General features: G+C 45.9%; 1 protein-coding gene across 3 annotated transcripts in view; it reads left to right on the plus strand.

Moving 5' to 3' along the window:
* Positions 1–1,943: 1,943 nt before the first annotated feature.
* Positions 1,944–15,328, plus strand: part of mcu (mitochondrial calcium uniporter) — a 177,956-nt gene continuing 164,571 nt past the window's right edge. The window contains exon 1 of one of the 3 annotated variants that reach the window (XM_070865579.1): positions 1,944–2,180. In XM_070865579.1, coding sequence (XP_070721680.1) covers positions 2,088–2,180 — 93 coding nt within the window. In that variant the 5' untranslated portion in view covers positions 1,944–2,087. The remainder of the gene's footprint in view (positions 2,181–15,328) is intronic. The other 2 variants (XM_070865577.1, XM_070865578.1) reach the window with 2 other exon arrangements.

Below are 15,328 nucleotides of genomic sequence, written 5' to 3' on the forward strand. Positions count from 1 at the left end.
TTGGCCAGGACACCAGAGATAACACCCCTTCTCTTCTTCAAAATAGTGTCCTGGGATCATTTATATCCACCTGAGAGAGCAGACAGAGCCTTGGTTTAATATCTCATCTGAAATTCAGCACCTGTGACAGTGCAGCACTCTCTCAGCACTGCACTGGAGTGTCAGCTGAGATTAATGTGCTCAAGTCACTGGAGTGGGATATGAACCCACAATCTTCTGTCTCAAAGGCGAAACTGTGACTCACTGAGCCACAGCTGACACGCCTTGCTTGAAGTATGCTTTTGGGCACTGTGCAGGCTTGGCTTTGATGGCTCCCATGATTCAATAATCTGCCGGCACTCTTAACCGAATCTCACATGTGAACAATAAAGGAATCAAGGTAGAGGGGAAGAATTGTCAAGAAAAAAGACACAAATGTCTTACAAATGTGATGACAAGCGGAAACGGGGATTGTAATAGAATCAATTAATCCACGGTATTACTGTAAAATATATAATGGACACACATGACAAAGGAAAATCTTCAAAGGGTGCAGAGAAGATTTACAAGGATGATACCAGAAATGTGAGGGTATACCTATCAGGAAAGGATGAACAGGCTGGGTCTCTGTTCTCTTGCAAAAAGAAGGCTGAGGGGTGACCTAACAGAGATCTTTAAAATTATGAAAGGTTTTGATAGACTGGATACAGAATGTTTCCACTTGTGGGGAAGAGCAGAACTAGAGGCCTTCAATATAAGATAGTCACCAAGAAATCAAATAGGGAAGTCAAAAGAAAATGTTTTACCCAGAGGGTGGTAAGAATGTGGAACTCGCTGCCACAGGGAGTGGTTGAAGCGAATAGTATCGATGCATTTCAGGGGAGGCTGGACAAGCCTATGGGGGAGAAGGGAATAGAGGGGTATGCTGATAGATTTAGATGAGGAAAGACGGGAGGAGGCTCGAGTCGAGCATAAACGCCGGCATGGACTGGTTGGGCCGAATGGCCTGTTTCTGTGCCGTATATCCTACGTAAGAGCCGACAAGAAGAATCAGACAATTAGAGCAAAAAGGCACATGTGGAGATGGGGCGGAGGAAATCATTCCAAAAGGTAGAATTAAAACTCAGTGCAAGTGGGTGAAGTTGGAAGAATGGCTTGTGTTTAATAAAACGGCATTGGGTTTCAACTTTCCAAAAGTTTCTGCCAATCCCTTTCGGGAAACATGAAAGGTATTTCGCTACATTGTTGACAGTGCTTTGCTACATTGTTGCAAGCTTGTTGCAATATTGAGTTGTTATTAAAAGCTGAGACATCCAAGCCCATAACTCCGACAGGCAGTATTATTATTTGTTTCTCTTTCTATATATATTAATATTTCGAAACACTTGGCACTTATTTTGAAACCAGTCTGTTTATTTATAGTATGCACATGCTTATTTTACAACTTAGATTCTCCCTGCCCACCCTTTCCCTCAACCACTATCTGTCACACTTGTGACAGGGACTGTGGCTGTCGTATTTGACAGTGCAGCCACCAAAGAACTCAGTTCAGGAGAGGAAGCAACTCTTCCTCGATTCCGAGGGACTGCCAATGATGATGATGATTCAAGTATTGCAAAAAATGTAACTGGTATCTCCACAGTGTTTAGTGTGCTTTGCCTCTGCTGTTTAAAAATGAACAAATTCTTTAATATCGTAAAGAGGAAAAAGTGAATCCACCTTCAGCAAATTTCCACACTGTAGCCACTTTTTTAATGAATGAACGTGATTGGTGAATGCACTGTAGGTTACGCCCCATTGGTTGCAGCATGCCAATCAATGTTGCCTTTCTGGTGATTGGTAGTTCGAGGCCACGCCTCTCGGCTGCCAGTTCAGACCCCACTCCGTGATGGAGCTGGTGATTGGTGGAGCTGAGTGCCCGCCTCTGGCGGTGTGTGATTGGTCAAGGGTGCGGTGTGATTGGCGGCTGCTTGTTTGCCAGGGTCCCTCCCTTTGGCCCCGCCCGGCTCCTGGCCCCCACCGCCGCTGCGGAGCGACAGCCTGCCTGAAGAACGGCGGGTGGTGGGGGGGGCAGAGAACGGCAAGAGAACGACTGGCAGTCGGGAGCGATGGCGACTGCGGCAAGGGCGCTGCTCTCCGCCGCCCTGTGCACCGGCAGGACGCGGACTGCGGGCGGCTACAGCATCTGCAGGCAGCGGACGGTGAGTGAGTGAGTGAGTGAAAGAGAGAGCGAGAGAGAGAGACCCTGGGGACCCCCCCTCTCCCTCCCCGGGCAAGGGAGGGCGAAGCACCAGCCAAGTCCCAGGACAGGCTGTATGGCACTGGGGGCACCCTCTGGGGCAACTGGCATACACACAGAGCTGGTGCCAGTCTGGTGGGACAAGGGAGAAGAGAAGGTGAATGGCAGTGCGGGCGGGAGAGAGAAAGAGAGAGAGAGAGAGAGAGAGTCCTTCTCCCAGGGCTTGTCCCTAGGTATCTCCGACTCCAAAGAGCCAACATGCCCAGGACATCGCCCATCCGGGCTGCCAGATTCAAAGTTGCCATGCCCCTGTTTATAAGACATAGGGAACCCCAGTCAAAGGAGGGGAGTGACTGTGCACCTTCCCTGGGCTGGGAGCTCATGGAGAGAGCGAGAGAGGTGCATGCAACAATCAGGAAGAGGACACAGAAACTAGCCCAGGGCCGCGTAACAAGTGACTTGAAAGACCAGCGGCCGCTGTGTTGCAAGATGTTTCCGGGGAAATGGCGTTGAAATTGCTGGGCAGCATGGTTTGCAAGAAATAATTCGACACAAGCCTCCTCCCTCCCACGCTGGTTGCAAAGTGAAATTCGGAACTAGTGCTCGGTCCTTTCCCGGAGTGGCTTCAATGTCGGGGATGCTCTGAATCGGCAGTGTGTGTCTGCGCCTCTCCGTGCAACCTTCAGACATCCACAGGACTTTGTCCACTGCAGCAGTTCGGTTTTCAGTCATAAAATGCTGCTGCTTCGCGACCCAATGGTGCAGAATGCGAGCGTGGATTCCCTCCCTGTTGAGCCACATGATGAATCGGAGCTCTGTCATGGTCAGTGTAGAATGGTGGGGAATCCTCAGTTTCAGCTGATGCTTGGTGGGGGTGGTGCAGTCAGCTCTCTTTCCCCCCCCCCGCCCCCCCTTGGCCAGTGTCAGGAGAATGGAGGACAACCGATTTGCCTTCAGTCTTGGTTTGAGGATGCAGAAAGGGACAAAGAGGTGGGTGGGTGGGAAACCCCTCACCGAACTCCGGAAATAGTTGGTCCGATTGCTTAGCGAGTTTATCCAGTGAATCTCCGGTCCAGCAGACCAGATTTGATCCTTGGTTTCTGCTGAGTTAGCTGATTCCAGGGGAAGGGGGGGAAATCATAGAAACATAGAAAATAGGTGCAGGAGTAGCCATTCGGCCCTTCGAGCCTGCACCGCCATTCAATATGATCATGGCTGATCATTCACCTCGGTACCCCTTTCCTGCTTTCTCTTCATACCCCTCGATCCCTTCAGCCGTAAGGGCCACATCTAACTCCCTCTTGAATATATCTAACGAACTGGCCTCAACAACTCTGTGGTAGAGAATTCCACAGGTTAACAACTAAATGACTCCAGGGTTCCTGTTTCTGGTCACTCCCCCGTCCCCCCCAGAAGTGCATGTGCTTGGATGAGCTGTGATGGGAAATCCCAGCATTTGAATAACCAGCTGCTGCTATGGCCCAGGGGGAAGAAGGTGCCCCCACTGGTGGAACTGTCTCCCACCTCCAAGTCAGTGCCTCGGGGAGTGGAGGACATTGAAATTTGTTCTCTCTCTCTCTCTCTCTCTCTCCTGCACATTGTATCAGAATGCCTTGGATGTAGAGACTGCAATCATAAAGTTGGGAGTGCATTTCTGATGAGATTTTATTGCCAACCCAAGGATTCCTGAGCAGAGCTGTGAATGAGTTCTCGTTAGTGCCGCATTGTCATTGCTGTTGGACCTCCATCTGCTTATGTTACATTGAAGTCACTTCAATCTGGGATACATTTTAATGTTGGTTGTGATCCGACTGGTTCATGTTGTCGCATCCACGGTTTCCCAATGTGACGATATCCCCAAGAAATAAACTTTGCTATTACCTCATCGACAGAGATTTGTAAACATCATCTAAGCTCTTTGTTTCCAGTAGATTTATTTCTAATGCATGGCAAACTCATCCCTGTAGAACTTGACAATTGGTATGTGTGTCTTCTGCCACGTATATTTCACAGCATTTTGTAAGCCAGCTCACTGTCAGATGGAGGGTGATTTCTGCTGCTCCCGATCTTGTTGCAAAATCGAGAACGTGCTCTCTGGGTTTATGATTCTGTTACAGATAGAAAACAGTGCAAACCATCCCTCACCAAAGGAGTTGACACACATGGATTGTTCATTGAAGTTTAGCAAAGCAATACGGTTGTTCTGTTTGCATTTACTCGTTTGCTAAGTCTGCAGGTTTGCGCTCATTCTGACTAGGAGGAAAAGAGGGGGTGCGTTCATCACACTGGAGTTTTAACACAACACTATTTGGGTGTGTTGCTGTCTTCTGATTATCTTGCTGCAGGGTATCTTTCAAACTATTGATGTAGGGGGGAAATAAGATCCAAACTACACAGCTTTGACTAATGCACATTCACGTTAAATATTAATAAAGGATTGTAAAATGTAAGTTTGTCTGACCTACACAGTCATGAAGCAGCATTGCAAACATGTGGTGAAGATAGGCTTAAAATATTTATAAGAATAAAGAACAAGGTCCAGAGAGGATGGAATGAACAGTTGTTTAAGACACTGTAGAGATTAGAATGTTCTGTGTACTGCAAATGATCCAGAACAAGTGCATGTTCTGCCACTGATGGAATGCAACTTTGAGTTGTATTAAACTGCATGGACAAGTGATCCATTGTGACTCACGGTGCCACCAGTTGGATGTCACCTTTCGTGGACTGGAGATTGATTGAGGCAGTGAGGTTTGTTAAGTGAATGACCATCTCTTCCTGCATGGTGTCACACAAGGCTGTTGTAGTCCAGGCCACTTGAACTTGCTGACTGGCTCCAGTGGATGCTGTTGTCTGAGTAAAGGTCCTCTCTTTCCTGCCCTCTAATGGTTCTGGGACCTTTATTTTCAAGTTCTCATCCTTATTTTCAAAGCCCTCCATGGCCTCACCCCTCCCTATCTCTAATCTCCTCCAGCCCCACAACCTCCTGAGATGGCTGTGCTCCTCTAATTCTGCCCTCTTGAGCATCACTGATTATAATCGCTCCACCATTGGTGGCTGTGCCTTCTGTTCCCTGGGGCCCCAAGCTCTGGAACTCCCTCCCTAAACCTCTCTACACCTCTCTCCTCCTCCAAGATGCTCCTTAAAGCATACCTCTTTGACCAAACTTTTGGTCACCCAAAGCGTCTTGGGACGTTTCACTACATTAAAGGCCAATATAAATACAAGTTGTTGTTGAAAGCATTGTTGGGCTGTCAGGATATCTGACCCCTGCGAGGCAGTTGGGCGCATTCACCAATCAATGCGCTATTGCCCACCCGCACCATGTGACTTTATCCCTATTGTAACGATAGGAGCATAATGGCATATGTATTGAAATAAAAGGGTGCCAACCCATCTAGTCCCATTTTATGCTACTTTGAAGTTACTTGGCCTCAGTTAAAGGGTTTTCTGCTGATGCTAAGATCTTTGTAAAGTGTGTCTTGTGATGCCTGTTGAGTGGAATTTTGCATTGTGTCCTGAAAAGGTTTGCAAGCAGTTTATCATGTTGCTTTAATTTAAAAAAAAATGAATATCTACGCAATGACACATTTATGTTCTCCTGTGCCATGAAAGATGATGTTGAGGATTGCAAGGTATCTTGCGTGACACTGCACAGCTAACATACCATTTAATCAAGATGGTGTCAGCTGTGGCTCAGTGAGTACCGCTTCTGCATCAGAAGATTGTGCATTCAAGTCCTACTCCAGGGATTTAAGCACATAAATCGAGGCTGACATTCCAGTGCTGAGGGAGCGCTGCACTGTCGGAGGTGCCATCTTTCGGATGAGACGTTAAAGCGAGGCCCTGTCTGCTCTCTCAAGTGGACGTAAAAGATCCCATGGCACTAGTTCGAAGAAGAGCAGGGGGCGTTCTCCCCGGTGTCCTGGCCAATATTTATCCCTCAATCAACATAACATTAAAAAAAACATATTATCTGGTCAATTATCGCATTGCTGTTTGTGGGAGCTTGCAACAGTGACTGTACTCCAAAAGTACTCCATTGGTTGTAAAGCGCTTTTGAGATGTCTGGTCGTCGTGAAAGGTGCTATATAAATGCTAATCTTTCTTTATGTTCGGGGGGGGTGGGATTAAATCTGCTCGATCTGAGCTTCAACGTCCCCTCTCATTTTTGGAGGTGCATGGCCCCTTTAAAGGATTGCACGGCACATTCAAATTTCCATGCGTGTGCGTTTTTTTCATAAAAAAAAAAAAATGGCGAGCAGCCTGTGAGGGACCTCCAGACCGCTGCACGCCCGTATGGCCATGCAGCTTAATGGGAACATTGACCCGCATACTGTGACCTTTCAAGATGTTGTGTAATGCTATCTGACTTTATCACCATGTAATCGGCACATTGTGAAGTGTTGAGGAATTGCAGCATGGGGATGAACACCCTCCATTAGGAATAGGAGGATTGAAGAACATGTCTGACCAAGTTGTGGGCTGGTTCTTTGCTGGTTATGTGGCAGATGCTGTCAGCTGAGGTGAGATGTTAAATGAAGGCCCCACCTACCTGTTGGCGCAGATCAGAGCCACACACCTTCAACGGAGGCTGCAGCTCCAAACGTTACTGTGTCCATCATTGGTTTTCGAGCTCCTCTGTGTGGCGAATGCCCTGTTGGTATTCACAACTTCCTGGCACAATGCTCCCCACCCCATGGCATAACTTCTGAAAGGCAGTTTTCAACTGTCCAAAGGAAAACTGGGAAAACAGTCCTAAGAGTGCAGAAGATACTTCAGTTGTGAAGGATATAGAGGTGCAGAAAAGGTTTACCAGAATTATGCCAGAACTGAGGGGTCACACCTTGAATAGGCGTGGGGCCCTTTTCTCAAGAAAACAGAAGACTGAGGGGTGAACTGACAGAGTTCTTTAAGATTACGAAAGCGTTTGATAGGGTGAATGTCGAGAAAATGCGGGCAAGACCAGAACTTGAAGCCATAAATATGTTCATCACGAATAAATCCAATAGGGAATTCAGAAGAAACTTCTTTACCCAGGGAGAGGTTAGAATGTGGTCCTTGCTCCCACAAGGAGTGTTGTGCGGTGAATAACATTTGAGGGGAAGCAAGATAAACGCATCGAGGGAGAAAGGAACAGAAGGAAATATTAATGGGGTGAGATGAGGAAAGGTGGGAGGGGGGCTCGTGTGGAGCATAAACACCGGCACGAACCTGTTGGGCTGAATGGCCTGTATCTGTGCTGTACATACTGTAACTAGCTGCTGCTACCTGTCACACACGCCTTGACAGGCAATTACTTGACTTTCGAGAGGCATGCTAAATGGTAAGTGGGCAATGAAAGTAATTGCTGGTCCTGATTCAGAAAGTTGCATTTGTTGGCAAGGACCTTTGCACTGACCTTTTCGTTGCAGTTGATTCCAAACGGGGTGATTTAATTGCTGTCACCAGTGCTTCCAGACTTAAGTGAGGATTGCTGTTTGTACAAGATCTGTGTGAGACTGGTGTTGCAGGATCCTGCGGGAAAAGTCACCCAAATGTCTTGAGTGTTGGCTTGGCTCAGTTGGAAATGCTCCCACTTCCGAGTCAGCAGGATGCATTTTCACGACCAAGTCCAGAAGTTGAGCTGCCACTCCAGTGCAGTACTTAGTGAGAACATAAGAAATAGGAGCAGGAATAGGCCACCTGGCCTCTCGAGCCTGATCCTCCGTGCAATGAGATTATGGCTGATTATCTACTTGCCTGCACTATCCCTATATCCCTTGATTACAGCACAGGAAAAAGCCATTTGGCCCATCGTATCTGTGACAGCTTGTTGTTGGCATTTAGCAAGCATGCTGTCCTTTGGGTGAGTGGCCTCATTTGCCTGGTATGAATGGGAATGAAAGATCTCATGTCAGAGCAGAGAGTTTGCTTGATGTCCTGCCCAGCATTGTTCCTTCAAACACCACATAACCAGTCTAACTGGTTGTTCATCCCATTATGGTTAGCAACGGCTTAAGGCCGTTGGAGTCTCCCCATTAGATTTTAAATATCCAACAGGCTGTTCAAGAGATAAAAATGCAGTTGCCAGGAATTAATTGGGGTGAGAGCAAAGGAAGAGTCCCTGACTGTGTATTGTCATCACATTATTGACATTGAGTGAAGAAGTATCAAATGGTTGATATGGAGCAGATTATTGAAGATGAAATATTGTCTGGAAGATTGTAGTAACATTAGAATTACTTACAATTTACAGTACCGAAACAGGCCATTTGGTCTGTGCCGGTGTTTATGCTCCACACGAGTCTCCTTCCACCCTACCTCATCTAACCCTATCAGCAATTCCTTCGAAAATATGTCTTCATTTTAAAAACACTACCTATCAGAAAGCTGAAAAAGCTTCTGGATGTGAAGAACATAAGAAGACATTTAGGAGCAGGAGTTGCCATTTGGCCCCTCAAGCCTGCTCCGCCATTCAATAAGCTGATCTGATCTTGGCCTTAACTCCACTTCCCTGCCCGTTCCCCATAACCCTTGACTCCATTATCGTTCAAAGATCTGTCCATCTCCACATTAAATATATTCAATGACTCATCCTCCACAGCTCTCTGGGGCAGAGAATTCCAAAGATTCACGACCCTCTGAGAGAAGAAATTCCTCCTCATCTCTGTTTTAAATGGGCGATCCCTTATTCTGAAACTATGCCCCCTTGTTCGAGATTCCCCCACAATGGGAAACATCCTCTCTGCATCTACCCTGTCCAGCCCCCTCAGAATCTTATACATTTCAATAAGATCACACCTCATTCTTCTAAACTCCAATGAGTACAGGCCCAACCTGCTCAACCTTTCTTCATATGACAACCCCTTCATCTCCGGAATCAACCTCGTGAACCTTCTCTGAACTGCCTCCAATGCAAGTATATCCCTCCTTAAAGATGGAGACCAAAACTGTACGCAGTACTCCAGGTGTGGCCTCACCAGCAATTGAGAATCTGTGTGTTAGGGATTTTTGTAGACAATAAGAGTCTTGCACATCAGTTATCTCCTTACAAAATTGAACTTGTCCTTAAATGTGAGCAGAATATGTTTTACAAACACAGCATTGGGGCATCAAATGTGGCACCAAGTAGTTTGACTGAAAGTTGGTTTTTCATATGCTGCAGCCCAAGTTCAAACAGTAAGTGTAGGGACTCTGAAGATTAAAGTACAATTTAAAGTTCCTTTGGTCTTCAATATTCGGTGGAGAAAGTTGCTGACATGAGTAATGGACAATAAAACCTCAGGGTAATGGATCCTGACTTTGAATCCATCATAATATAGCTACACATTGCTTGGCTGATCTTTGGTCTTTAACGTTTTCCCCAAAATGTTGTAAGTCAAACAATTGAACACGATGATAAATGGCTGCACATAAGTTTCTGAATGGCCATATTTGAACTTTGAAGATTAAATGTCTAACTTTTTTTAAAGTGAGAAATAATGAAGTTATTCAAATAATGTCAGCCCTAACATTTTAATATTGAGCTTCTTAAAGGGGTACTGCACTGCATGTGGCAGGGAGAATGTCGTCTGATTCAGAAGTACTTCTCCCGACCGCACTCAGCCAATGGAGCGAGGTTACTGCAGGATTACCTTTTCTGTGAGGAGAGATGCTCTTTCTTTATCAATAACAACAACCTGTATTTATTTAGCGCCTTTAACCCAGGCGCTTCACAGGAGTGTTTTAAGACAAAACAAATAAATTTGACACCGAGCCACATAAGAAAAAATTACGGCAGGTGACCAAAAGCTTAGTCAAAGAGGTCAGTTTTAAAGAGCATCTAAAATGAGGAAAGGCGGAGAGGTTTAGGGAGGGAGTTCCAGAGCTTGGGGCCCAGGCAACAGAGGCTCGGCCACCAATGGTTGAGCGATTTATAATCGGGGATGCTCAAGAGGGCAGAATTTGAGGAGCACAGACACCTCGGGGGCAGGGGGTGGGGGGTGGGGATGTTGTGAGGTTGAAGGAGATTAGAAAGATAGGGAGGAGCAAGGCCGAGGAGGTATTTTTAAACGAAGATGAGAATTTTTAAAATTGGGGCATTTGAAATTATCGCCCAATTGCAGCTTTGTAGAGTCGCACTGTGCTGGTTTCTAAACTGTGGGGAGGGGGACCTGGTAATGTACATAATGCAAGAAACAGTATAATCGAGCATTCATAAAAACTGCATACAACAGTATATTCATACAAACAGAGGTGCCCTGACAGTATAACTCTGGCCTGCTTTGCACACTACAGCTATCGAGGTCAAACTGTGGTAAAACAGCTGTCTCCACACCCAACATTCTATGTTTAGAACAATGATCTGTGGTAGATTGCAAATTCTGAGTACCATTCATCTTCAGGAAGCTTTTATTTTACTTTTTGAGATCAAATAATGAGGTGTCCTGATATTTTGTGTGCAATACTGGCCCCATGACCTAAAACGTCCCCGCTAAGCCCCTCTTTCCATCCCAGGAAAGAAAGTTGGTTAGTTGGTCAGGACCTCAGCTGATTGGGACATAGAGTGTGATCAGACCACAGCTCCATTCACATTGGAGTCAGGAAAAGGATCGGCAGCGTTCATCCTAACTACAGCCAGAGTGAAGTTGCCACGATGGGCCTGGAATCTGTGGATTCCGTGATGCTGGTGATGGTGTATGATGAAGGCATTGGTATTTGAGACTTGTTCCATTTTCAATATGAAACAATTTTGAGACAATTTGAAAGAAAAAGAGTGGATAATTTTAAACATGAGTTGTAAACTTTAATGAGCTATTGGTTGAAATAAGTAGTAAAAGAAACACTTGCATTTACATAAAGAAACACTTGCATTTATATAGCGCCTATCATAACCACTGGACATCTCAAAGCGCTTTACAGCCAATGAAGTACTTTTAGAATGCAGTCACTGCTAGAATGGGGGAAACGCGGCAGCCAATTTACACACAGCAAGCTCCCACGAACAGCAATGCAGTAATGACCAGATCATCTGTTTTCGTAATGTTGATTGAGGGATAAATATTGACCTGGACACTGGGGAGAACACCCCTGCTCTTAAAAATAGTGCCACGGGATGATTTCACATCCACCTGAGAGGGCAGACGGGACCTCAGTTTAACGTCTCGCCTGAAAGATGGAGTCTCCGACAGTGCACTGGAGTGCCAGCCGAGATTTTTGTGCTCCAGTCTCTGGCGTGGGACTTGAACCCACAACCTTCTGATTCGGAGGCAAATGTGCTCCCCACTGAGCCACAGCTGCAAAGCGCCTTTCACGTCCTCAAGACATCCCAAAGCTCCTCGCAGCCTGAAGTTTAGTCACTGTTATAATGTTGCAGTGCGAGGATTGAATGTCGACAGCTTGTTTACAGTGAGAAATCCCCCTTCCCTTCGGTTTTGCAGAGCCAGTTTGTCAAATGGGACTTGTTACTTGACGTACGAGGCAGACTTTCCACTGTTGGCAACTGGGAAGAAACAGTGTAGCGAAACAGATGATGCATTTTTAATATCTTATTTCAGACCGCTGTACTTCGAACTGTCCATTACTCTAATTCCTTCACACCTATGGAGAAGGTGGCAGCATCGACCGTGACCGGTTCTGAGGCGGTCGATGTGGTTGTCCACTGTTTGCGAGGAAGGTTTGATCCTTCAGGCTGTACCGTGGGGTCCTCTATACAGAATCCATTCCGTATGTTGCAGTTCTTCCAAGCATTTTTCCATCGGTCATCGAGGCCGAGGGGAGATCGCTGAAGGGCTTCGGCGACGGTCCGAGATGGCCGCCTAGATTTGAGACGGGTTGGTGGTAGGTTGTTCAAGTCGGACTGGATCGGCACGTCTTTGCTGGTGTAGTTTCTACATTAAAGGCGCTATATAGATGCAAGCTGTTTATTTGACAATCGCCAAATCAAATAATCTGATGCGGTTCTGCCTCTTTTCCCTCCCGGCAATGAGGACAGGAGCGGCAGTAACATCTGGAAGCCATGAAGCCAAGATTGTGCTAAAATGTCAAAAGCAGTTGCTAACTTCAGTGCAGGTTTTCATTTGGTTGTACCATTCAGCTAGTACTGGACTCCTGCGTTGTCCTGTGGGTTTATACTGCGTTGCTCGGCACTTGAAGCAGTTGGTTAATCAGCTGCTTTCCTTCCCTCTGCCCCTCAGCCTCTCTCTTATTTGGTAAAATTGTTTGAATGGGACACTGCTCAGTGCTAACCAGCACTTTAATCACCTGCTTCAAAGGGCCAACTGTGCTGAGCAACATAAGCCTCCTTGAAAAAGTGCAACGTCCCCACTGCCACCTGGGAGTCCTTAGCCCAAGACTGCTCAAAGTGGAGGAGAAGTATCCGGGAAGGCGCCGAACACCTTGAGTCTCTTCGCCGGGAGCACGCGGAAGCCAAGGGCAGACAGCGGAAGGAGCGCACGACAACCCAAGCACCTCACCCACCCCGTCCCTCCGACCACTGTCTGCCCTACCTGTGACAGAGACTGTCGGTCCCGCATTGGACTCCTCAGTCACCTGAGAACTCATGTTAGTGTCGAAGCAAGTCATCCTCGACTCCGAGGAACTGACTAAAAAGAAAACTGGAGAATCAGTCAGATGTTGCCAAATCCACCGCTCAAACTGGACCGGATTGTACTGTGGCTGCTTCCACTCCAGTTAAGCTACACAAATAACCTCTCTCGCTACCTTAGCACATGCTACATCCAGTCTGCAAAATAATAGATCTGAGCGAATAAAAGAATTCTTTCCAATCAGTGCCCCAGACATTAGAATAAATATTTGATTCATTTGGGATTTATAAATAAGTTGGTTTCAAGTTGTGGAGAAAATTGACTCATTAAAATGATTTAAAAATACCCGAGTTTTCTCTGGGGACATTTCAGTTGCAAGGGCTAGCGCTGCAACTAGGAACCTTTTTTATATCCGTCTTAAATTAAATTGTGCATATTTAGGGTTATCTACCACTGTCGTCATTTTCCACAGTACAAGTTATGTCGAAGTGATGGATGTTCCTGTTGATTTGCATGAATAGTGAACAAAGCTGTTCGGTTTCTGTCACTTCGATAAAATTACAGCTAAATTTCCAAAGAAGATTTGAACATGATGAAAGACATGAGTCTGAAACTCAAATGATGATTTTGGTGCAGAGAGAGCACTGTCCCCAACATTCGAACGACGTCGAAAATTGAAACCAACAAAACCACAATTGTCGCTCAAGCCTCCGTTTATTTGCACGTCAACGTTTAGAATGATAGAAATTTACTGCACAGAAGGAGGCCATTCGATCAATCATGTCTGTGCTGGCTGAAAAACAGCTATCCAGCCGAATCCCACTTTCCAGCTCTGGGTCCGTAGCCCTGTAGGTTACGGAACTTCAGGTGCACATCCAAGTACTTTTTAAATGTGATGAGGGTTTCTGCCTCTAACACCCTTTCCGGCAGTGAGTTCCAGACCCCCACCACCCTCTGGGTGAAAAAAAGTTCTCCTCAACTCCCCTCTAATCCTTCCACCAATTAATTTAAATCTATAACCTTTGGTTATTGGCCTCTATGTTAAGAGAAATAGGTCCATCCTATCCATTCTATCTAGCCCCCTCATAATTTTATACATCTCAGTTAAATCTCCCCTCCGCCTCCTCTGTTCCAAAAACAACCCCAGCCTATCCACTCTTTCCTCATAGCTAAAATATTCTGCTGGTTTGGTGAGTTGTGAGGAAACTGAAAACACAAAGAGGACAATTTTTGAACAAGTTCCTGGAATGAAGAAAAATAAGGAATGCAAAAACTCAATTAATTTTTGTAAGACCAATAATTTGAGAATCAAGGACTCGATAAAATTTTGTCTGAAATCTGTAAATAAAACAAGACAGAAGCTTGCAGTCTGGACATGAGAACAAAATGAAAATTATTGCCAGGATTAAAGCTCTGGTTTATGTCCCTCTCAAAAGACATCAAAGTGATCGTGCATGTTTGCAGAAACATGGACTTCACCCATTAAAGCCATTGTACTGTAAGATTTACAGCAGTTGGTCCGCTGTACAGTGTGAGAGGGTGAAGCAGTTACCTACAAATCTCGAACAAAATTACAGGCGATCAATTGATGCAGAAAAATGAATTCCCTCCGCACCATTGCAAATAACCAGCTAGCATATCTCTCTGCCAGCAAATCTCAACAGTCGAGAGCTTTATTTTGTTTTTCGAAAAAAGAAGCCCAAGCTTTGACTGGTGATGTGGGTCAGAAGGTCGGCCTGGGGTAAGAACAGCTTTGGCAAACGCCATCAACTTGGACAGGTGCCTTCAGTGGGCAGCACCCTCGCCTCTGAGTCAGAAGCTTGTTGGTTCAAGCCCCACTCCAGAGATTTGAGCGCACAAATCTAGGCTGACATTCCCAGTGCAGTGCTCAGGGAGTGCTGCACTGTTGGAGGTGCCGTCTTTCAGATGAGACGTTAAACTGCTCTCTCGGGTGCATGTAAAAGATCCCAAGGCACTATTTTGAAGAAGAGCAGGGGAGTTATCCCCGGTGTCCTGGCTAATGTTTATCCCTCAATCCACATAACAAAAACAGATTATCTGGTATTTATCACATTGCTGTTTGTGGGAGCTTGTGTGCAAATTGACCACCGTTTTTCCGACATTACAGCAGTGACTACACTCCAAAAGTACTTCATTGGCTGTAAAGTGCTTTGAGACGTCCGGTGGTCGTGAAAGGCGCTACATAAATCTATCTCTCTCTCCTCTGCTCTTGCGTTCTCTCTCTCTCTCGATTTCTTGGCATTTGTTCAACCCTTTGCCCTCTCTCTATCTGCCAGCCTCTCTCACTGTAACAACAAAGGCTTGCATTTATACAGCACCGTTAACCTAGAAAAATACTCCAATTAGGTGACCTCAATGTGTGGGTTTTGAAGGCCAGCCGACCAGTGAGCTCCAGGCAGTAACTGAGCACTCCAGGGCAGCCCGGAGAATTCGATTGCAACAGTGCAGGCTGGACCGGGATTGACCAGATTCTCATGTGAAGTGTTAAATTGCACATACTTTCAGGGGAACTTGATATCTTGAGTTGGGAAGTGTCCAATGGACACTTGGTTTAAATATCCAGCTTATTTGTTACTATGGT

This window comes from Pristiophorus japonicus, chromosome 22 (genome assembly GCF_044704955.1).
Source record: "Pristiophorus japonicus isolate sPriJap1 chromosome 22, sPriJap1.hap1, whole genome shotgun sequence".
Lineage (NCBI taxonomy): Eukaryota > Metazoa > Chordata > Chondrichthyes > Pristiophoridae > Pristiophorus > Pristiophorus japonicus.